Genomic DNA, 26473 nt, shown 5'->3' on the forward strand with positions numbered 1-26473 from the left:
TGACATTCTATAAATTATCGTGACATACTGATAATATCGCAATATTTTCTAAATATATTGCGATATTTGTAGGGATATCACAGAACTCTAGATCATTAATCTATAATTTTTTCTATCATCATTTTTACTAATCAAATAGGGAAATAAAATCGTCATAGTCACTATGAAAATTGAGCTTTGGTTATTTCCAAATGCATTTAACTTAGTATCTCCTTCTGCTTCATATATCAAAACAGACAAAGTTAAATTGATGTGATACTTAAATGTAACTATGCTTGGTTAGTAATAACTTCCTTTGTACTAAGTGATATTATAACAACATTCTTTAATATAAATACATGTACAATACACTTCCTAGTTAAATACAAATTATGTAAGAGCTAAATCTGTCTATTGCAGATCTTTTTTCTGGTTTCAAATCTTATATAAATCATCATCTAAACATTTATTCACATGACAAGCCTATAATCAACTCTCTAGAGCATCGGATGGCAAAGATTTAAATGGATTTGAACTCAATATGGATAATCAAGACTATGTCTTGGTTATCATAGTTATATCTTCACCCATAATAAAGTAATTTGAATTAAAATTGCAATATATACATGTATATATATTTTAAACTAAGAACTGCCCGCTCTTTGTTTAAATCTTACATAATGCAACTTTAATGAGATTTCTGTTTCTGTTTTCATTCGATTTGTCTGTTTCTCTTTTCATTCTGTTTTAAATTCTAATTGCCAGAGGTTTGTTTATATGCACTATCATTTGCACATTGGTGGACCTCCCTTTTTTTCCCTACCTTGTGAATGGCAAGCCCTGCAGATGCCATCCCAAATCCAGGCTTTTTAATCCACTCCAGGTTTAATCCTAAGACTTTTTTGTACAGTGATCTACACTCTTGACGACCACAGTTTAATGAAAGTATATGTCGAACTATTATTTATACAAACCTTGGGTCATCTTGAAGTGCTAGATTGATTTTCTTCAGATGTTCTGGAGTGAGTCGTCCTGTTGAGTTTAAACCAAGGAAAACTTGAGATTTCTCCCATAAAAGTTCCTGAAATTCTTGTTTAGCTTTCTGTTTAATGTCTTGTTGATGTTCTTCATACACAGCATTTTTCTCTAGATCACCTAATCCATTGTAACAGTCTTTACCCACAAAAAACACATAAGTTTCACCAAGTGGTTTACCAGGAGTAACATGTTTATTTTCTTCTAATAATTTCTTAAATTGTTTCTGTAATCTGAAATATATCAAGCAGTATAATTTGAATTCATAAGTATGTATCACTTAATGTAATTTTAAAAGGTAACACAGTCTGTGGTAAGTCAAAATTTATTCCCTCTATTTGTGATATAATACATTAATTTTATTTCCCCAGTCATTTTGAGATAAACATACAAATTTTTACTAGAGAGAAGAATTTTGCCGAGATTGTAGCATTTTACCCAATTTTCTTTAAAAAAAAAATATCCTTCTTTTCATGCATTTGTGTCAAGAAATGTTGTAATTAATGGAAATTGCTGAAATTCAATAGGCTTCTTGTTTCACTAATATAAATAATACATATAAATTTCATACAGATCAGAGGATAACTTTTGTCATTAGAGCATTCACAAGGTTCGACAAAATGAAACAAGGGACATAATTAGCTGAAATTCAATAGGCTTCATCGTTTCACTAATTTAAAGTATGCGCAAGTGCTGGTTTCATCATGGGAGTCCATTTCAAATAAATTTGTGTATTTTAATCGCAAAATTCTACTTGAAAATAGTGTTGAATTATTATAAATTTGTGTCAGATGTGTCTAGAAATGATTCCTTTTGGCGAGCAAAGAAGAATTATGGTGAAATAAAGACGGTAAGGATTCCAAAATAACCTTAGAAGCAAGGTGGTGTAAAGCGTTATTTTCATATTACATGTGTATAAGGACAGACAGTAACACTAACAGTGAGAAGCTAGCATCAGACACGTTACTAAAGTCACTAAGGCAAGTGTGACTCTGGAAAGTGCCTTTAAATACAAAATTCAACATTAATTTACCAGATATTTTTACTTTTATTTCAATAGTATGCCCCAATTGATCACTACATGTACATAAGACTTACTCTCTTTTCCTCTGTTTTACTTGTAGTTCATTAAGTTGATTTCGGAAGCATGTATCTGCCTCAGGAGTGTTGAGCAAATCAAATGGTAAACGTGTTTCATAAGAGTCTATAAATTTATCTACATCTTTCCAGCTATCCTCCTCAGAATCACACACTTGAACAAAATACTTAGAACTATCTTCATGCTGTTTAATATATCTTTGTATTACTGACCAAGTTCTGAAAAATACAAGGTGCTAATTAGTGCTCTTATTGTTAGGACTTTTTGTTATTCAAATAACCGTAGCTATTAACCGGTTAGTAACCATTTAACCATTTGGTATCTATTTTTAACATAAAACAGACCTATTCAGGAGTTGTGATGTATTACTCATGCGCACGCTATACTTATCTAAAAGGCATTTACTCTGGAAACTTTTCATGGAAATGTACAATTCTTTAATGGAAAATTTAAAACTACTAAGGTCATAGTTATTTGATTACCTGTTTAACTTGGTTCATTTGAACAAATTTTTAATTCAATATGTACAATAATATACAAAACAATACTCTGTTTCCTGCTGTACATAATATATTGCGATAATATAACTATTATACAATGTTACTAAGAATAGAATAAAGTAAATTGGAAGGCGTCTATTGATTGGACAATAAAGAAATAATCTTGGGCTTGCAAGTAGAATTCAACTACATGTAAAATCCAAAGTAGAATTCCTGCGAGAAATTACAAGATATAACTATAGCAAAAGTCAGAACAAGGTCTGTTGACTTTGCCGTACGACTAAGTGCTATTAATAGTATTATTTTTAAGCTGTTAACATTTTCAAACATCAAATACAAAAGAAGGACAACAGAAAATTTTGGTTATAAAGAGGAATATAATGGGACATACATGTAACTATATGTAATGGTGGACATCTGCGAATAACCATAGCATTCAATTTAAGCTATTTAACCATCCAATTCTAACCGTTTATGGTTATCCGACTAGCCGTAGGAGCACTAGTGCCAATTGCAAAGGATGTAAATTTTAAAATTACAACACAGTTCATTTTGAGACTAATGTTTTTGTTATTTTCCGTTAACTAGTACAACTATGAAATATATTCCAGGATGAAGAATCTTGCCAAGACAGCGGCTTTTTCACCCCATCTTACGGTACATGTAAATGTCATCTTCAAATTATGTCTAGGTAAATTTTACATGCACTGTTAATATGCACACAAACTCAGTTGTTGGTATAATCCACTTTGTCTTGTCTGCCCATGGTGACTTTAACCTTGACAAGTGTGGACCCAAGTTCACATCAGGATTCAGCGAGGGGAGTCAGTTTGTGAGGGTGGATACGTGTACTTTTAAAGGACAATATTGGTGCCAGTCATTATCACATATGTGATAGAGCTGGTTAAACACATTCCAAATATAATTTTAACACAGAGATCATTGCTACGATAGCTGAGTAATACAGGTTACCTGAGTCGGAAGTGACGAATGCCAAAGGAAAACACGAGTCATACCTCTATATAACTGACTGATGTGACGAGTGATAATGGATATACGGCCGAATTTCTGCTCACTAATAATTCCTTTGAAGACCAAAAGTTGATATATGGGACTGTAAGAGGATACCCGACAATTCAATAAAGTAATTGAATGTCATTAGATAAGAGAACACGAGAAAAATAGATATAGTCCGTACATTCCCTTGTTTATATTCATTCTATACTTTATAAAAACATGGTAATGCATGGACTTTTTCTGTTTTTCTTTCGTGTTCACTTATCTAGTGGCAGTCAATTCTTTTTATGAATTGTCAGATATCCTCTCACAATCTCATACAACAACTTTTGGTCTTCGAATGAATTATTAGTGAGCAGAAATTCGCCCGTATATCCGTTATCACTCGTCACATCAGTCAGTTATATAGAGAGAAGACTTGTGTTTTCCTTTGGCGTTCGTCACTTCCGATTCTGGAAAACTGTATTACTCAGCTATCGTAGCAATGATCTCTGTGTTAAAATTATATTTGGAATGTGTTTAACCAGCTCTATCACATATGTGATAATGACTGGCACCAATATTGTCCTTTAACTTGACAAATGGGTACCAAGTTTACATCACCATCGAAACTAGTACAGAGTCTAATTTGGTGCCCTCACTAAAAAGTTTTTGTCAGTGAGCTCTTTCAAACCACTGATACTTCTCAGTCCTCACATAATCTACATCCGAAATTTTAAGAAATACTGCAACTTCATTGGATATATGCAAACTGATTTTACTGGTCAGCCAATCGAATTGCAGTATTTCTTAAAATTTTGATTTTATCTTAGTTTAAGTTTTCGTGAATAAGGGCCAAGGAATATTACTGACATGCACTTGAAGCCGGGACTTTCAGTCAGTGTTCAGTGCTTGAATAGACTAGATTTTCGGTTTATGTTCTAAGTATGTACAATAAATGAATGCAAAACCGTAGATAAGTGATGACTTTCTGTAATGTTCTGCCTTCCTGCCTACAGTACAATTTTCAGCAATAGCCAAATCTTATTTTGCACCATCCTGTAGCCTGCAACAAGGTAAAAAAAAAAAAAAAGAAGCCATCCTACCCTCCCACATTATCAACTACCCTGATATTAAGTTTTGTGTAGCCTAATGCTGCTATTTTTTTTACATGACGATATTTATTACTAGAATTTTCACACCTGTGATAACCAACATATCAAAATATTGCCCATCCCTCTTGACACACAACTGTTTTAATATTGGTCAAATTTTGCCCAGATGCTTAACAATAGGGGATTTAGTTATATTTAATGTTATATATACCTGTCTTCAACTAGATCTAGACTAGGCAATAAATGACTAAGTATATGTGGTAACTGACTGTAATATTTTCTCTCTTTAGCTTTAATCTGTTCTTCGCGTAATCTTCTTACATGTTGCTTAAAGTCTCTGTGAGCAGCATCCGTTCCAAATAAATCTACAAAATGTCCAAAATCAGGCTCTTTCTCAAATTTCTTTTGTGATGTTCCCCAAAAGGCCTTGGGGTCATTGATATGCTGTCGGAGTAAGTTTTTGTAAGCTTCTTTCGCAACCGCTAAAATTTCACGTCTGGATTTTCTCGCTTCAACAAATGGAATCACTTTTGTCCTTGGTTTTGTTTTATCAATTAAATGGGCAAGAGTCATAAAGGCTAATTCGACATTGACATTCTCTTGTGACGAAGTTTCTACCAATGGAATGCTCCCTTTAAACTCTTTCCGACTTAATAACTTTTCTGCTTCTTTCAGGTATCGTTCATCAGCTTCATCACATTTAGTCGCTGCCAGCACGACAGGTTTCTTAGTTTTAAGAGCTTGGTTTAAAATTAGAGCCACAAAGTCCACTTGTTTTTCAATCGGTCTATCTTTAACATTACTAACATCAAAACAACAAATAAATCCATCAATATTAATTTTACCATCTGGTATTAATTTCTGTTCGTAAGCTGTGTCATTCTCCATTCCTGAAATGAAGTAGAGTGAAATGTTAAGTTACATACTTGTGCATACATCTGGTCGATTTAGGTCAAAATAAATTATTGAATTTGGTTCATCTTTTCGATGTGTTATGAGATAAGCTCTGTACGATTAAATTTGTTTTAAAGGATTAAACGTCAGTCAGTTTATCTATTGAGTTTACTTTTTTTTTGTTTTTTAACTTACGTGTACATGTACAGTGTGCTTTGTCAACATGCATGTAGGAACAGAGAATCGATTATATCTCAATATTAGCTTTATCTTTGAATATATTTTCAACAAAGACCGATTACCATACATTTTATTATTGCAAAACAAATCAAACAACCATGAAGTCAAAGAAAATGACATTTTAAGTTTATCATTTGAAATATCAGCCCTAATATTTCGAGACACAAAGAGAAATCTTTTATCAAAATAGACAAAGAAATAAACAAATGAATTTTAGTATGTAAAATTGTACATGGTACTAGTACTATGTAGAGACAATTATTTTTTTCCAGATTCTGTCCATTACAGAATTTCTAATTACATACATGAACTTAAAAGAGCACATAAAATGGCCAAACAAAACTTTATGCACTTATAGTCAGTGATTGTTACTACATACTCTATGGCAAGTTCACACCAATCTGATTAAAATTAATTGAGGCATCTTCACTCATCTTGGTGTGCAACAGATTAAGGTCTTTATAATAAATACTGGCTTCAAGTACATACGGTACTCTAAGAGAAGTACATGTACATTGTACATGTATGTACAGGCCAAGATAATATTTTTCTCAAAAGAGCTATTTAAGGAATTTCATTCTCAACTACAATGAACATGCACATAACACATTGTTTATGTTAGGTATACAATTAGAGACATTAATGGGATTTAAGAAAATACACCCAACTTAAAGGAGTTTATCTTTAGCCAAAATCTGTTTTAAAACCTGTGTTTGTTGACAATAGAAACAAGTCAGTTAAGTTATCCTCTTGTCAATATGAATGGTGTTATTTGTCATGTTACTAAGATCCACACAGCTACTCTAACACAAATACCCGCATTAACAATTTTCTACTCCTATGTTCTTTGTTAATGAGTAGAGATTCTGTCCACAAATTCCTTCTAAAGAACTTTAGTCTAGGCTAGGATTTATAATCATTCCGTTAAATACATGTTGTATATTAGGCCACACAAAATAAATGTCTTGTTTCTCGGGCAACTGACAGCTGAAACTGTAGGGAGGGAGGGCGGTTTCTTTTTTTTTTTTACTCATTGATGGTGCAAAATAAAATTTGGCTATTGCTGAAAATTGTTGGGGCGGGAGGGCGGTCTTTCTTTTTTTTTTTTTTTTAATGAGAAAGTCATTACTTGTTTACGTTTTTGCTTTCCGTTATATTCAACTTTATTGTACATACTTAAAACATAAACCCAAAATCAAGTCTACTAAAACACTGAGACTGAACACTGACTGAAAGGAAAATAATTTTCCATATTTAATTCACATAATTGAAATTGGTTTAAAATAAAATTCCATTACGACTATGTAATAGCCCTCCATAAAGACAACAATATTTTTAAAAACTAAGCCTCTTTCACCAGGTGTATCAAAAATAATAATCATGGTAAACAGTATTTAAAACTAAATCTAGTATCGCCGGTTTATTTATAATTATTTACCGAATTCCAACCAATGCATGTCACACCGTGTCATCGGTATTGGAGATTGCCGGAAATACTGTTTCTTGGGATATTCGGTGTGTTTCTCAGGATATTCGGTGTTCTATCCGGTGTTTATATTGAATGACTATTTAAATCTAACTAACAACTGGTCAGTAAAACCATCAAATCGGTAATCCAATTATTATTTTCCGGATTATCGAAACTACCGTAAATGTGCTAATAATGACCCAGATTCTAAGGTATGCATTATGACGACTATCGTCATCGTATCGTATTCTTAGCTATAATTAATTAACCTGTTCTACGGTTCATTATTTTATCAATAGGATTTTCCAAACAAGGACCGACTGAAGCCGGCAATAATGAGCCGATTACGATCGAATGATTGAAATATTGTCGCCAATGACTTTTAACACGAATCAAATTCTAGTTTATCAGGGGAGGTAATTAATATCACGTGATACAAAATGGAGGTTCTTTCGATATCAATAAAAAAGGCAAATCTGCCAAACTTCGCCATTGTTCGGATAAAAAAGACAGCATGTTCATCTGAATCAGTTTTAATACATTTGAATAGATATACAAGTATGGCGGATGTAGGTACATGCGGGATATTTTTTTTACGACTTGCTTGTCGATGTGCGGACGGGCGTTACATATTTATTTTTTTTCATCAAGACTAATAAATAGACTGCACGCGCAACCAATTTTGCGTGCGGGCGGTGCCCGAGAAACAAGTTATTTTATTTGTGTTGCCTTATCTCTCTAAGAAGACGGACATAAACCCTTTTTACAGGTGTTACAACAATTCATCACCCACGCTTTAAGAGGATATTGACATAAATGACGCTTTAGGCATTAGACAAACACACACCTAGTCTTAATTATTAATACATTTCTTTTCTGATTTATGTTCCGAAATTTTGGTTAACCTACATGTAATTATGTTAACCTAATTGGGGACTGGATTACAAATCTGACCAAACACTACCTGTAACAGTACTAACACAAGATTATCAAAACTTTAATGCATGTGCCAAAAACAATGGAGATTTTCATCAATTAATTAGTCAGTGAATAACAGACTTAGGCAAAGGTAAAGTAATAAGTTTCCATTGCAGCCTTTGTTTTCGCAAATTTCAATTATCAATATTTCTGTCAATTTTTTATCAAATCATTTAAATTTTGGACATGATGTGTAGAATACGATGTACATGTATAACACACCTTTCCTGGATATTCATTTTTTACAATACTTTGGGCGCTATTGACAAAAAAAAGCTCTTGTTGGTGAATAGTAGGACCACTTCTATTAGTTTTAATTGACATTGAATATAGAAGACCACCAAAAAGATAGGTTGCCAGGCAACAAAACATACAAACTCAGCAGCTAAATTGTCCGAGCGGTCAACAAGGATGGTTGCATATTTATTCTTTTCTAGGTAATTGGGGGTATTTACAATACAATTACATACAGATCAGATAATAATTTTCGTCGTTTGAGGGTTCACAAGGTTCTACAAACTGAAACAAGGGCCTTAACTCTGGAAGTAATTTACAGAAATTGTTGAAATTTGACAGGCTTTTTCGTTTTACTAATTTAAATAATGCATAAAATTTCATACAGATTGGATGATAACTTTTGTCATTTGAACATTAACAAGGTTCAATATACAGAAACAAGGGACATAACTCTAGAAGTAATTGACAGAAATTGCTGAAATTCAGTAGACTTACGTTTCACCAATTTAAATGATGCACATAAATTTCATGCATATCAAATGAAAACTTTCATCAATCAAGCATAAACAAGGTTCAACAAAGGGAAACAAGGGCCATAACACTAGACATAATAAATGGAAATAGTTGAAATTCAATAGGATTCTTCTTTTTACAAATTTAAATGAGGCATATAAATTTCATACAGATCGGCAAATAACTGTTGATGATAGAGCGTTCACAAGGTGCAACAAAATAAAACAAGGGCCATAACTCTATAAGTAATTAACAGAAATTGCTGAAATTCAATAGTGCATTCACAAGGTTCAACAAAGTGAAACAAGACCATAACTCTAGATGTTATTAACGGAAATTGCTGAAATTCAATAGCACTCTTCATTTTACTAATTTAAATGATGCATATAAATTTCATACAGATCAGCAGATAACTTTTGATGTTAGAGCATTCACAAGGTGCAACAAAGGTTATAACTCTAGTAGTAATTAATGGAAATGGCTGAAATTCAATAGGCTTCATCATTTCACTAATTTAAATAATGCATATAAATATCATACAGATCGGATGATAACTTTGGTTGTTAGAGAGTTAAATAGGCTTCTTCATCTCAATAATGTAAACATCATACATGTATATCAATTTTAAAACAATCTGATGATAACTTTTGGCATCAAAGCATTCACAAGAAATCGTGGACGACGGACAGATGGAGGGAGACGACAGCAATATACATCTAACATCCACATTTCCATGTGGGCGTATAAAAAACCAGTTTCAGTAGTTTTAAAAAATATTCTAAAGCGATTATTTGAATATATGTGTTAGTAGTCAATACCTACCTAACTGTTCCTTACAAATATACATCAATTTCTCTAGAGATTGCACTTTAGTCGCCACACAGCGTTTATAATAGGGCTCAGTAGTTCGACCCGTTTTAAACGGTTGAAATGAAACATCATCAATAAATTCTGTCTGTTCTATCAACTGAAAATGATAGTTGTTGCCATCGTCAAGTTTCGTCACTTCTCCCCAATACAGGAAGTGATCGTTATTGATGACTCGACCAGCGAAATCACTTTGACTTAACACTGATATGTGTTCTTGTTGATATTTATCTGCCACTTGGTACAAAAAACGGTTACACAAAAATGATTTACCCACACCGCACAGTCCCTTATCTTTATCTGTACCCGACGGCCCAATCACAGCCACGTTAAACATTCGCCCTTCTGCTTTCTTTGCCATTATGATCAATCAAATCAGTTCGGATTCACAAATTGAGACCTTGGCCACCATATTGAACTACTAGTCTAATAAACACATGAAATCATTCACCACACAAAACTTGTTCAATTACATCTTTAAATACTGTAAACAAGCTTGTTCTATTTAATTGTCTCATTCAGTCATTACTTAAAACAACTTGTAACTGATACCCCATGATTGTTATAATAACATGCAACCAAACGCTTAGCATGTTATACTCCATGTGGTCTCAAACCACAATAATACACAACAGGGGTCACCAAGTGCACTATCTTCCTTCCTCACATTTTTTCAGGTCTGGCTTATAGATCAACATGATGGTCCCACCTGCAAATTATACAAAAGAACAATATTAAGTTAAGACTAAAATTCATATTTCATTAATGTTTCATACTTATATAATAGGTTGTTTGCACTATCTATACAAATATAAATTAATACGAAACTAAGGCTTGATAACAGATGAGATATTGACAAATACATATGACATCAGCTTAGTAAGTCTAATAAATCATGGTATAGACAATACAAATAAAAAAAGCCAACAGTGAGGCTGGTGTCCCCGCCTCAATCCCAAAATAAATAGATGACACTCATTAATTACTTGCATATTTATACTTTTATAAAGCATCAAACAATCAAATTACTTAATTGTCTTATTAATCTAGGCACAAATTGTTCATTATCAACATACTATATAGTCAAGGTATTGATGTAATGGAACTATACACCAAGTTACATCACTCTCACTAAATTAGTAATAAAATCAAGAGTTATCCTGTTTCAAAGCATTGACAAATCAAATTGTTAATATCTGCTTCTGCTTAACCGGACCAGAAATTGTTAATTATCGAAAATTGGCAAGGCATCGATGCAATGAGCCTACACACTAAGTTTCATTACAATTACGATTCTAAATTACTGTGTTTCAAAACATTGACAAATTAAATTGCTCATCTCTGTTTAGCCTAAGCAGAAAATGATCATGATCGAACTAACCACCTACAACAATTTTGAACCCTATAACTCAATCAGAAGCAGAGTTATTGTGTTCCAAAGTCTTGACAAATATACCACTAAATTGCTTATTTCCGCTCAGCCTAGGGAGAAAATGCTCATCAAGACATTCACTTAATGAACATGTGCACCAAGTTTGAACATTTCAACTCAATTAGAGCCCAGTGATTGTGTCCTATTGCCAGGCAATGAAACATACACCCACAGCAGCTAAGTCGTCCGGGTAGTCAACAAAAATTACAATATTCACGATACACTATCAGGAATCATTAGGATTTGTTTGGCTTCTAATACAAAACATTTAATATCATGGATTTAGCTGTTCATGTTATCAAAAATGAATATACTTGTTCGTCTCAAGACCTTAAACTTTGTGTATAAATTTAAGATCAATTGGATGATAACTTTAAGTCTCCAGAGCATCCACAAGATTTTGCAAAGTGATGAAGGGCCATAACTCTGGAAATAATTATTGGAAATCCTTGAAAATCAATAGGCTTTTTCGCCTCATGACCTTTAACACTTTTTATTTAAGTCAATCTGATATCAACTTTAGCCTCTAGAGTGTCCACAAGATTTTTCAAAGTGTTTAAGGGCCATAACTCTGGCAGTAATTATCAGAAATCCATGAAAATCTATAGGCTTCTCTGTCTTATGACTTTAAACACTGTTTATACATCTGATATTAACTTTAGCCTCTAGAGCGTCCCAAAAAATTGTGGATGCAGGCCAGCCAGCCAGACCGACAACAATATACAACCACATTTCAATGTGGGCGTATAAAAATGGTGACTCTCTAATAAAGTCTTAAAATAGTACATGAGTTTACACAGAGAGGAAATATATACCAGCCTTTATTGTACATTTGTACTGAGTCAACTTTTATATTGTTGACATCATAATGACTACTAATATCTCTATAATGATGCACATATAGGTCATTATTATATTGTGATATACAATACAATGAAATATTCTATCAATGAATACCTATTATATTATTCAGTCTACTACAAAAATTTGAACACACCTTATTTGTATTTACATGTATGTGTCCTACTTCAGTGATTTACCGGTATACCTAGGGTATTTTGTTCACAACTTTTCTTATTACATTGTACAGCTAATGTATTAATTAATACACCATCTTCACAATTCTCAGGTGTATAAAACTTCTAAAAAAAAATGTCAGGTGTGGTAAATGATTTTTAAAAGTAGCCACCTGTATTGTAGTGTTACATAGCACCCAGAAGAAGAATAAATAGTCTTCAAGAGAGAGAGAGAGTAGATGGGGTTTAACATCCACAAGCAGTACATGTAGCTAGTTCACTTCCAGACTAAAGTGTGTAGAAATCTTTCACGGGGGAGAGATTCATAGTAACCTGAAATACCTACAAAATTGGAGCAAGTCTACTCTTTGTTACTTGTATAAGATTGGATTCGAAACCCAGACGTTATGATCTACAGTGCGCGTTAAACCAATTGCTCACCCGATCATATAGATGTGCACTCACCGCTGGCCACACTACTTGCAGCCAATAACAAAAGCCTATCTTTTGTTGTCAATTTCAGAAAAAAAAGTCCTATATCTGTCATAGGTGAATAGATGAGAAATGGGGTTTAACGTCCACTCGACACAAACTAGGTCATTTCTGGACTAACTGACATAGGTGAATAAATCATAGCAATTTTTTGACAAGACAAATTAAGATTAGTGTAAAGATGTATTTGAATGAAGTTAAAGATATATTATGTAAGATTTAGATAAAGAGCTGACCATTCTTGCTATAACAGCTCAAAAATAGATAATGTAAAATGAAACTATTGAAAATTTCATTCAAATTACTTCTTTCTGAGCCAAGTTATCACTGTTTGTAGTTTTGACAAGATGTGTGCATTGACATTGTGGTAACCAGGGCACTGGTATGTTCGAGACTTAGCCACGCTTTCCCATTTTTAAATTAAATTTTTAAATGGTGAACCGTTCTAATCTAGTTAAAATCTTGAGCATTCGATACCATTGAAAGTTGATTATGGTCTTGTTTTGTTAATAAATGTCTAATTAATAGTTTATATAACATTTCAGGCCAGGGAACAAAATAACTGTCGACAATTGGTTAGCAGTGCAAAACAGTTTTAATAAATTTTTGCTAATCAAATCAACTTTTGATTAGCAGTTTTGGTCATTTGAGGTGCAGTGACAATCTATCGTGAATACTAAATATTAAATAAATGTAACAATTTACTTTTTATTTATCTTGATAATGATATCCAATTTATATTACAGTAGCCAGTTATGATTATCAAATTTTGCCAATTTGGTGGTTATTGTCATTTTGGAAAATATTTTTTGTTTTGTATTCACATTTTGTGCATAACTTGCAAGTTACTGATCTCACATGACATGAATTGTATTGTGGATGATATTTTCAACACCAATCATTTATGATCCTTTACGTGTGCTAAACGAATTCCAACTTCATGTTGATGTCAAGTGATCCGAATTACCTTGCTGTAATTTTGTCCACCTTTTGTCCAACATCAATGATGACTGATTAATCAATGTCTGACGTTATAGGGTCAAAAGCCGCTCCTATGACCCTTGACGCGACCTTTTACTACAACCAGTCAGATCTTCATGTAGGGTAGGCCATCATAAGTATAAAAAAAACGAAACAAAATATAGATCTGTATTTTAGTCTGATTGATCGCTTTTAATACTGTACAGATTTTTACAAAACTTTTTGGTTTGTATATGGCTGAAAATATTTATTTGTCATTTTATCTAGAATATTTTAACAAAATGACCTAAAAACAATGGAAAATCGCAATAAATTATTTAAAATATCTTCTTTTGAGTATTTTAGTTTTTAGTGTTAAGTGGAATTCATTTCAACTTTATGTCACCTTGATGGAGAATTGCCAAGAATAGGAGTAAATATAGTATAATAAAGCCTTCATAATAGTCACAATTACCTTACAGTTTATCATAGCTCAACCCAATTACAGAATACTTGAGAGTAATTTTTATAGAACACTTCAAGTTGAGGCTTACATATTTTAGCAGTTATCTTTTTCTTAGGAAATTTTAAGATAGGTATTTTTCACATACAGATACTATATACTTGAACAAGAAATTAGGACTTATTTTTATTATTACTTTTTTTAGTTCTAATATTTCAATAAATTTTATTATCTCGAAATGTTTTTTACCTAAAGGAATGATAAGTTATATCACATTCTCAATGCTGATGGTTTATTCAATGAGTGTATGTGTTTATGAATAAATTTAAGCTATTAGCGTAAAGCTGTTTGATACATTGTCATTACAGATGTCACAAAGTATTATAAGCAAACCATGTATTTTTATGATACAAGACAGAATTGAAATTTGTATCATGAGTTTGGATGCAGCTTCAGGACTATCTGCCACAGGTGCTTGAAACGTGGAAAAATCACTGTCAAAAATACTATTAAGCTGTTACCAAGTATAACGTCCAAACCCTAAAGTCTATTTCATTCATGTCCGTAAGTGAGATTATAAAATTCAGGCGCAAATAACTCGTCTGAAACCAATTCTCAGGGACAAATAACTCGTCTGAAACAGATTCTTTATCAGTAGATATATTATACAAAAAGTGCACTACCGCACATTTCGTCAACCAGATGCAATATTCACAATCTGATTAAAATACAGTTCTACATTTCCTTTCGTTTTTTTATACTTTCAATGGCCTACACTACATGAAGATCTGACCAGTTGCTTTGGGAGGTCGCGTCAGAGGTCATACGAGCGGCTTTTGACCTATGACATCAGACATCTGATTAACCAATCAGCATGGATGATTCTAGTGGATTACTCACAGTTTCGTGCACCTCTCGCCAAAAGCTTGCCGTAACAGACCGTTTCATTGGCTAATCCCTAACATCATCCAGAACACATCAATGATAACAACTCTTCCAGATCCTAGTGTAGTAAAGACAAGTAAAACGAAATTTTGAACTATAAAAAACGAAACGAAATAGGATCTTTGTTTTAATCAGATTGTAATATTCACTAATTCTAACTAGTCAGACAATGTTGATGCGATTACTTAAAGGGGCTAAATCGCTATAGGGTCCTCAAACTTGATATACCATATTTTTACGCTATTTGAGAACAAAGGGCGGCCATTTTGTTTGTCAGTTTTGGGCCGATTTTCACGAAATTCAAACTCAGTCGTCCTTAGGGTGTAATGGTGATATAATAATACGTTATTTTAAATCGGATAAAAATTATGACCTCTGTATAGGGTCCACAAGCTAAAAACGTGATTTTTCGTACAATCAGGGGCCATAATTCAGGAAGTTAAGTTCAGATATGCGCGAATATCGAAAGGAACCGAGATCTTTGGGTTATTAACATACATTTCAAGTTTAAACCAAATGGAATAAAAATTGTGACCTCTACAGTGTTCACAAGCTAAAAACGTGATTTTTTGTACAATCAGGGGCCATAATCCATGAAGTTACAGTCCGATACATGCCAATATCAAAAGGAACCGAGATCTTAGGGTGATAAACCTATATTTCAAGTTTCGTTGAAATCGGACCAAAATTTTGACCTGTAGACTGTTCACAAACAATTGTGGACGGACGGATAGGGGCGACGACAATATACGTCCACATGAAAATGTGGGCGTATAAAAATTGACTCAAAGTCCTCAGTACCCATCAGCCAATTTCCACACAGTAAACATGCCATATATTTCCCCAACCGAATCAAACATAGCTGTGAATCGATCCCAGGGCTATCAATATAAATATCAACAGCATACAGATTAGTGCACACGTACTAAAGGCATTGCAACTGATGATTAGTGTGTGTGTACCAATCAAAACCATATACAGATACATGTACATGTACAATAGCAGATTTCAAATCAAACCACAAAAGACACTGAAACACATTTGTCTTTGTTTAATGAAAAGAAATTTACCATTATAAATACAAAACACATACTCTGTAGTTTCATTCCAAAAACAAATATATTCAAATACAACAGTATTCCATAATGGAATAGTACTACAAAAGTCAGTAAGCCAGCTACATATATGTGAACTCCTGAATTAGAAGTAAGCATACCCTGCCTCAAGTACCCGATAAATAATTTCATGGGAAGGCATCCTTAAACCCATTTTAATGTATCCAAATCACAAGAAATAAAAGTATTGAAAGTAAAAGATTCTTAAAAGTTAAATGATGACAAAAGAGAATTAACCATAACCGGTTCAAAACAACCAAGATGTATAATTTGACTACATATATATGTCTGCCATAATATATATGTCTGCCATAAAGTTTGCTCGCAGTATTGGTGTAATGTTGATAATTATTTAGGTGTGGAATCTGAATGTAACTAATCTATGCAAAGTATGCTATTTTAATTTTAGAAATACCAGTAAAATCAGATGTAATTGAACTAAATTCTCTTGTAACTTCACGCCTAGATAATTGTAATCCCCTGCTTGCTAGTCTGTCACCGTGGTTAATACATAAACTGCAGAAATTACAAATTCAGCCACCAGAATTATTTCTTGTACAAAACAAAATGAACACATTTCTTCTATTTTAATCAAACTGTGATTTAATTATAAGATTCTTCTTTAAACGTTTTATGAGTAATTTAACGTCTAAGTATTTATTAAAATCCTGTAATGTAAAACTTTTACCAGTGGATCCGTATTCATTGATTTATTCAAGGTGATTGAGATAAGATAAATTACAAATACAATATATACAGTACATCTAAGTACAGTTGTTTGAAATATTTCACAAAATGTGAGCAAAGCTGTATATCATATGTTCCACAGATGTACAGATGTGTATGAATAAACTACAAATAATGAGTTTTAACAATCATGACATTTATATATTTTATTCAGTTTATATACAGTTCAATATTATGTCAAGATTCAACAACAATGAACTTTTTGTCTAAGGCAGGAATGTTCAATTTCAAGTTTAAATACAAGGTCACTTAATGCAGTCACACTTCCGTGAAGGGAAACATACATTGACGTTCCGGGTAAAAGCATCAAATACTTGAAATAGAAAGATAAAGCAACCAAAATATGCCCACAGCATCTAATCAAACCGGGCCATCGACAATTGTTGTCATATGTTTATTCTTTAGTCGGTAATGGGAGGATTTACAAGAAATTAAAGATAGGTTGCCAGGCAACGAAACATACGCCCACAACAGCTAAATCATCCGGGCAGTCAACAAGAGTTGTTGCATATTTTTCCTTTTTTTGGTAATGAAACATTTATAATACACTAAAATCTGATTAAGAGCAACAACTCATGAAGTAATTATCAGAAAACCATTAGAATTTGTTTGTTTGTATAAAGTTCTGCCCCATGCTAACGTTTTGTATACAAAACTTTTAATATCATGGATTTAGCTGTTCAAGACATAAAAATCCATTGAAAATCAATATACTTGTTCGTCTCAAGATCTTTAACTCTGTGTATCAATCTGAAGTCAATCGGATGATAACTTTAGCCTTTAGAGCGTCACAAAGTGATCAAGGGCCATAACTTTGGCAGTAATTATCGGAAATCATTGAAAATCAATAGGATTCTTGTCTCATGACCTAAAACACTGTGTATAAATTTTAGGTCAACCGGATATTAACTTTGGCCTATAGAGCGTCCACAAGATTTTTCAAAGTGATCAAGGGCATTAACTCTGGCAGTAATTATCGGAAATCGCTCATGACCTTAAACACTGTGTATAAATTTGAAGTCAATCCGATATTAACTTTGGCCTCTAGAGCGTCCACAATATTTTTCAATGTGATCAAGGGCCATAACTCTGGCAGTAATTATCGGAAAGCGCTGAAAATCAATAGGCTTCTTCGTCTCATCACCTTAAACACTGTGTATAAATTTGAAGTCAATCAGATATTAACATAGGCCTCTAGAGCGTCCACAAGATTTTTCAAAGTGATCAAGGGCCATAACTCTGGCAGTAATGATCGGAAATTGCTGAAAATAAATAGGCTTCTTCATCTCATGACCTTAAACACTGTGTATAAATTTAAAGTCAATCGGATATTAACTTTGGCCTTTAGAGCGTCCACAAGATTTTTTTAAGTGATCAAGGGCCATAACTCTGGCAACAATTATCGGAAATCGCTGAAAATCAATAGGCTTTTTCGTCTCAAGACCTTAAACACTGTGTATAAATTTTAAGTTAAGTCAATCAGATATTAACTTTGGCCTTTAGAGCGTCCACAAGCAATTGTGGACGACGGACCGACGGACGGGGGCGACGACAATATACGACCACATTTCAATGTGGGCGTATAAAAACTGATCAAGAGTAACACTAACAAACATGAAGTAATTATCTGAAATAATTAAAATTTTATTGGCGTTTAGTTCTTCCTACTGCGAGCATTTAATATAGAAAACATACTGGTAATTACATAACTTTAGCTGTTCTGAGTCATCGTAAATCGTTGAAAATAAATAAACTTTTTCGTCTCATGAACCTTTACACTGTGTATAAATTTCAACTCTATGAAATGATAACTGGAGTGTCCACAAGATTTTTCATTAATTAATGGTGACAACTCTGACAGTAGTTATTGGAAATTGCTGAAAATCAATAGGCTCTTCATCTCATGAACATAAACACTGTGTATAAATTTAAAGTCAATTGGATGATAACTTTAGCTTGTAACTTTAGCTTGTGGCCGTCGCACCTGCGGTGATGCAAATATAAGGTACCACATTTTAATGTGGGCATATAAAAAAAAGAAAAAAGTTAGTTGAACTTTTATATTTAGAAATATAATAATCTATTCATATTATCATTCATGCTGAATAGATAATATTCAAAGAACTATTTTCCTGTTCATTAGAAAGTTGTGTTGTTAATGATACTCTGATCTTAAGATGGTCTGAACAGAATATGAATTAACCTTGATTCCAGACCTTACAGTACATGTACTTCCGTATATTGTTTATAGGTCTCACTCCATTTTATTCTATATTGTACCGGTAATTTCAATTTATTCCATCACTTATGGTAACATTACAATCATAAGGACTGTACCTACAATGTATTGCGAGCATTGGGTTTTACTGTCAAAATTAGTCATTATCAAGATTTTAGGTGACCGATGGAAGGCCTACCCAGTTGATAATTACATGCCTTTGTCAAATCTAATTCGGCAAAACAAAACAAAGTATTTACAGATTGTACTTGTCTTAAATTTTAACCAGTTTGGATGTAGTGATAATGTTCAGTATTTATAGAAACATTTGATTTCCTCGACAATGAAGCTTTAGTGTTTGAGAAGGCCTGTTTCGATCTAGTTCAGCCTAAATGTCTGGTTTTAATTGTACATGTACCTGACAAAATGCCAGTCATTGGAGATGTATTAATAATCTATAAAAATAAAATCAAAGTATGTATGTACATGTACATGTATGTATGTGTATAGATGTATGTTTGCCCATCACGCTTCATCACTGCAATCCACCCCCACATATGTGGCATCAAATTAACTAGCATGACCCTGTGAATGTTTTAGGTCATCAAATTTAGGCCCCAGGGCGAAATGGGCCTTGGCCACGGGCGATTAATGTTCCATCGCTGCTCTCTACCTCTCCATACTGTTACGGATTAACCAGCATGACCCCATGAATGTTTTAACCCATGCAAATTTGGGCCCTGTACGTATTTTGGCCCCGGGCAAAGCCGGGTATGTTGCTAGTATCAAATAAACAGTGCTGGATACACTAATGTGCCTGACAAAGTTTGAAAATGTTGCTTGGCATCATCTGTGATGTCACAGGTGTTATATTTCCAGTCCTGATTACGCCGAATATGCTTCTCAACCTTGCTATCAATCATTATGAAGCACTCTGTTCAAGATTTAATTTTTGCTTCTTCAGTCCAATCTTTGGGACTAAAGAAACATATCAAGTAATATCCATACTGAAGACTACCTCACTTCATGGCTAATAAAAGGCTTTGAATTACATGTTAGAACTGCATAGAAATAATACTGACAACATGAATATGCATGACATCATGGTTTCTTACATCTTGTACCTCTTATCATGTTGAGTTCAGAACAATTAAAACGACCTTCATGTATATAAACACATGAGTATTCCATATTGGCCATAACATTGATTGAATGTAATTACATAATTCAGACAAAAAAAACCCTATTAAAACCAGAATTAATTAATGACTCATTAATGATCAATTTACATGACCCAGATATATATAATCTATAAAAACCAATATAGTCTATAAAAATTGGTCATATATGTACTTAATAACTTGATAAATGCAGGTTATATGAATGTACATTAATATGTATTTGTGAATTTATCTTTTCAAAGAGCTACATGTGTACATGGGGGAAAACACCAGTTATCTACACAGTACCCTGTTTTCATTCTAAACTGATTTATTATGTTGCTTAAATTTTTTTCATTGTAATGTCTTTATCAAACACTGAGAGAGCTTTTCAACAACCCAACTATTTATTAGTATAAATCTTTCATTTATTGTTTGATGTCTTATTTACATATTTTCTATTATTATGCTTTTCTTACAGGCTTTTGTGTAATCTACGTATTTTATTTGCAAAAATATCAAAGCTACGGTCACTTTTCTGCAACAAACAAAAATATACATGCAGTAACTAGCCAAACTCGGTACCAAGCCAAACCTCGACAATCCATATATACATGATTACAATGTAGAAATATCATACACTGAATGATTTTATGAAAAACATTTGGCGATATACAAATGTATACTTGTACAAACAACCATTGTTTTACAGACAGTCATGGGTTTAAATGTCACAAGAGAACCAGGAGAAAAAAATCAATGTCAATTGCGGAGCAGAAACATTTACATCATTTAATTAGCATTGATTTTATTAATCATTCATTGTACAAACATAAAATGTATATTTTTGGTTAGAGTATATGCAGTACTATTTTACATCATTAAATTAGCATTGATTTTATTAATCTCTTTGAAATGTTTATTTTCTCATCCATACGTTGTAGCTTCACAATTGTTTAATCTCTCCCTTCATGATATATATTCCATCGTTTGAACTATTTATTCAAACCCTAAAATGTATAGATCTGACAAACAAACAAGAAAAACTAAAGAAAACAAGCCAACAGTCAGGCTGATGTCCCCCGCCGAAATCCCAAAATAAATAGATGACACATATTAATTAATCACACATTTATTTTTTTTCAAAAGTATCGAGCAATCGAACTATACACTAAGTTTCATCACTCTCTATCAGACAGAATCAAGATTATCTTGTCCCAAAGCATCAACCAATGAAATTGATCAGCTCTGCTTAGTTTCAACTAGAAACGTTCATCACTGAACTCAGTCAAGACATTCACCTAATGAACATCTACATCAAGTTTAAACATTCTACCTCAATTAAAAGCAGAGTTGTTACATGTATGTTCCAAAGTCTTGACCAATCAAATTACTTATCACTCCTTAGCCTAAGCAGAAAATTCTCACCATCGAACTTAGTCAAGGTAATGATATAATGAATCTATATTTGGAGTTTCATCGCTCTAACTTCATTATAATCAAAGTTCTTGTGCCCCAAGCCAAAGCATCAACAAATCAGATTGCTTATCTATGCTTACCATAAGCAGACAATGTTCATCATCGAACTCCATCAAGGCATTCGCCTAATGAATGCCTACACCAAGTTTGAACATTCTTTCTACCTCAATTAGGAGAGTTATTGTGTTCCAAAGTCTCGAACAATCAAATTGCTTATCGCTCTGCTTACCCTCAGCAGAAAATATTCATTATCAAACTTAATAAAGCTATACACCAAGTGTCCTCACTCTCACTTAATTAGAACTAAAGTTAGCGTGTCCCAAAGCATCAACCAATCAAATTGCTTATCTCAGCATACACTAAGCAGAAAATTCTCATCTTCGAACTCCATCAAAGCATTAACCTAATAAATACCTATGCCAAGTGTGAACATTCTAACTCAATTAGAATGAGTGTTATTGTGTTCCAAAGTCTAGACCGATCAAATTGCTTATCGCTCTGCTTACCCTGAGCAGAAAATGTTCATTATCGAACTTAGTCAAGGTATTGATGTAATGGAACAATACACCAAGTTTCATCACTCTCACTTAATTTTAAAAATTTAACTAAAGTTATCGTGTCCCAAACCATCAACCAATCAAATTGCTTATCTCTGCTTACCCTAAGCAGAAAATGTTCATCTTCGAACTACATCAAGGCATTGACCTAATAAACACCTTCACCAAGTTTGAACCTTCTAGCTCAATTAGAAGGAGAGTTATTGTATTCCAAAGTCTCGGCCAATCAAATTTCTTATCACTCTGCTTACCCTGAGCAGAAAAAGCTCATTATCAAACTTAGTAAAGGTATTGATGTAATGAAACTATACACCAAGTTTCCTTCACCCTCACTTAATTAGAACTAAAGTTATCGTGTCCCAAAGCATCAACTAATCAAATTGCTTATCTTTGTTTACCCTAATCAGAAAATGCTCATATGCGAACTCTATCAAGCTATTGACCTAATAAACACCTACACCAAGTTTGAACATTCTAGCTCAATTAGAAGGAGAGTTATTGTGTCCCAAAAAGTGTGACGGACGGACAGACAGACTCATTTTAATAGTCCCCTGCTTTCTTTGAAAGGCGGGGGACAAAAAAAACAAAAACGCTAAAGCCTTTAATAAACGAAATAACAATATTTTTACTAGTAAAATGGTAGACATCTCAATATAGTTCAGTGATAATTTGTGCGGCTTTGTGCCTGACAGTCTCTGTCATGTAATTAGTTTAGAAATTGTTACATGATGTTGAAAATTCATTTTCGATTAGGGTAAGGTACCCTATTATTGAACTGAAGGCTAACTTTGTAATTACATTGTAAACTTAGACACAAGAACTATGATGCAGACCTGTCAAGTTTCCATAAATTCTCACTATTCAAAACACCATGTGGAGAAAGACATAACAATTAAATTATAAATATAAACAAATTACATCTATAGAGATAATTAAACAATTTTAATTTTACTAATCAACATGAATAATTACCATGATTACCACGGAGTGTCACCTTAAAATGACTATTACACAAAATGAAACATAATCAAGTCATTGCAAGAATTGATAATGAAAAATCAGCCACAGTAGTAGAGGAAAGAGGATATAATCAAAGCATGTTTTATAAGGGTGATTCATAAAATGTCTATTCATCAGGATTGATTTTAGACTGAATAGTGGGTATAGTAATGCAAGTTGCATTACTGTATTTTAGCCTTCACATTAATATTACAGATGTGTACAAATTATAAAGGGTCGGTATGACAATGCTATCTTAAAGCAGGCACAGAAATATTATATCAATCCTCAAAACTAGGCCTCTTAGTCTTATGACGCACAGATTACAATGCATAGAAACATATGTACACAGCAGATACATCGTCCAAGTGGTCAACAAGGGTTGTTGTTACTTATATAATCTTTTGTACATGTAGGTAATGGGGGGGGGGGCTTTTACAAAACAATTTCATACAGATCAGATTAAAATTTTCGTCCTTTGAGAGTTCACATGGTGCTACAAAATGAAACAAGAGCCTTAACTTCGGAAGTAATATACAAAAATTGTTGAAATTTGACAGTATTTTTCGTTTTACTAATTTAAACATGCATTATGCAAAAGCTAAATCTGCCTATCGCAGGTCTTTCTTTAGGCCTGAAATGTTATTTAAATTATTAATTAGACATTAATTAACTTATCCAGACCATAATCAACTCTCAATGTCAAGGCTAGCCTTCGATATCGACTGGATTAGAATCCTATATGCTGCAAACGCTCATTGATAATTAAATCAAAACATTGGATAATCGAGACTATGCTTTTTAACGTACTAACTTTAGTAATGATGAACGAGGCTAGGCGGAAATTTACAAAGCTGATATCTCAGTTCATAGTGGATCAATTTGACTGAAATTTTCAACAAATTACCTTTACATTATCTAGTTTTTAACTATTATAGCGAGAATTGTCAGCTCTTTATCTAATCTCCCATAATGTATCTTTAAATAATGCATATAAATTTCGTACAGATCAGATGATGACTTGTCGTTCAAGCATTCACATTGTTCCACAAACTAAAACAAGGCCCATAACTCGAGAAGTAATAATTGGAAATTACTGATATTCAATAGGATTCTTTGTTTCACTAATTTAAATGATGCATATAAATTTCATACAGATCGGATGATACCTTTCATCATTCGAGCGTTTACAAGGTTCAACATTTAATAATAATAATAATGTTTATTATTTAACGCCAATTACAACAACATAGATCTATCTCAATAGGCGGTACAACATAAAATGAAAAACAAATATCACAGAGCATCGTGAAGAAAAAAAAAAAAGATGCACGTATATAAAGAACATTTACGTTAAAAGTAGATCCACAATTAAAAGAAATAATTCAGAAAAAAGTCTAAGAATAAAATAAAAATTTAAAATTGCTTAAATGACTCAAATATAATAATTAAAACTGATAATATGCTATGCTAAAAAGATGAGTTTTTAGTAGGGATTTAAAAGATTCAAGTGATGGTGCATTACAAATGTTTAAAGGTGTGGCGTTCCAAAGACGAGGGGCGGCAATAGAAAACGCTTGCTTGCCATAAAACTCCTGCTTGTATCTTGGCTCAAAAAGTTGTATTCCTGATGAAGATCTGGTGGTTCTAGTTGACTGACGATAGGAGATAAGATCACATAAGTACAAACAAAGGTGCTTGATTTTGTAGAATTTTAAAAACCGTAACAAGTACTTTAAAATGGATTCGTTGTGCGACGGGTAACCAGTGTATTTAGATAAACAAAGGCAATAACTCTTAGAAGTAATTATTGAAAATTGCTTCTTTGTTTTACTAATTTACATGATGCATATAAGTTTCAAACAGATCGGATGATAACTGTTATATTGGAGTGTTCACAAAGTGCAACAATGTGAAATAAGGGTCATAACTCCAGATGAAATTAACAGAAATTCGGGGGGGGGGGGGGGGGATGACGACAATATACGACATTTCCATGTGGGCGTATAAAAATGAAATGGGGTTTAATGTCCTATGGTTCTGCTCCAACTAGGCTTATGAAAACGGGCATTTGAAATAAGATTTGCTATGAGGGAAATTTTGACCGGACAGCTGCGCTATGACCTGCTCTTATATCGAATTCTAACTGCCAAAGGTTCTTTTATGTGCACGCCAATATGTTCACGAGACCTCAGTTTTCCGTACCTTCCGAATGATTATATATTGTCCCTTGCCAGGACCCATGTCCTGCACCATTGACAAAGGGAACCACACTAAAAAAGCCCGCATATGGATCGAACACGGGACCTCCAGGTTACTCCTACATTGTTTTATCTCTAAACTACAGATTTTTAGAACATCACAAAAATTGAAATCAAAAGAAAAATAAATTGTGCAAATCAACCTGTGATTTCTTATTTCTGGAATTGATGATGCCTTTGTAAACAGTTTCGTAACGTTTTTTTCAAATTAGTATCAAAATTTTACGATTCATAAGATAAAAGAGATTCTTCCTTGTTGTCATACAGCAGGTTAAAAAAAAATCACAGTAGCAGTAGCTTATTCCCTTCAAGTCTCTGTTCCCAGAAATACAGAATTTGTAGTCTGACCCTAAGATGGCCAGCATCAAAGCATCAATTTATTTCTGTTTACAATAAAGAAAATCTTTTGGTTACATTTTAATCTGTAGCACTAGTTGTATTAAAAAAACATAATCGGTATGACGATAATGGAATTTATACAGCTAGATGATACAAAAAGGTGGTTCTGTTGTCATAAATTGGTCATATTTAATAACTTAATGCTGCATTTCTGAAAATTATAGTCATAGTACTAGGGGTGATGATTTTCCGTGATCGCGGAAAAAACGCGGAAATCGCGGAATTGTCCACTCAAAACGGAATTTGAAATCTCACACGGAAAAAGACGGAAAAGCCGATATTTGCTGATACTAAACACAAACTCAAAAT

At 33.1% G+C, this 26473-nt stretch overlaps 1 protein-coding gene across 5 annotated transcripts in view; it reads right to left on the bottom strand.

Moving 5' to 3' along the window:
* LOC126824692 (rho GTPase-activating protein 190) overlaps nt 1-26473 on the bottom strand; it is a 73761-nt gene that overhangs the window by 45100 nt on the left and 2188 nt on the right. For all 5 annotated transcript variants that reach the window (XM_050554012.2, XM_050554011.2, XM_050554008.2 and 2 more), the window contains exons 2-5: nt 9877-10630; nt 4936-5614; nt 2113-2331; nt 954-1247 (exon numbers count right to left, since the gene is read on the bottom strand). In XM_050554012.2, the coding sequence (XP_050409969.1) occupies nt 954-1247; nt 2113-2331; nt 4936-5614; nt 9877-10282 (1598 nt within the window). In that variant the 5' untranslated portion in view covers nt 10283-10630. The remainder of the gene's footprint in view (nt 1-953; nt 1248-2112; nt 2332-4935; nt 5615-9876; nt 10631-26473) is intronic.

This window comes from Patella vulgata, chromosome 6 (genome assembly GCF_932274485.2).
Source record: "Patella vulgata chromosome 6, xgPatVulg1.2, whole genome shotgun sequence".
In the NCBI taxonomy this organism is placed as follows: domain Eukaryota; kingdom Metazoa; phylum Mollusca; class Gastropoda; family Patellidae; genus Patella; species Patella vulgata.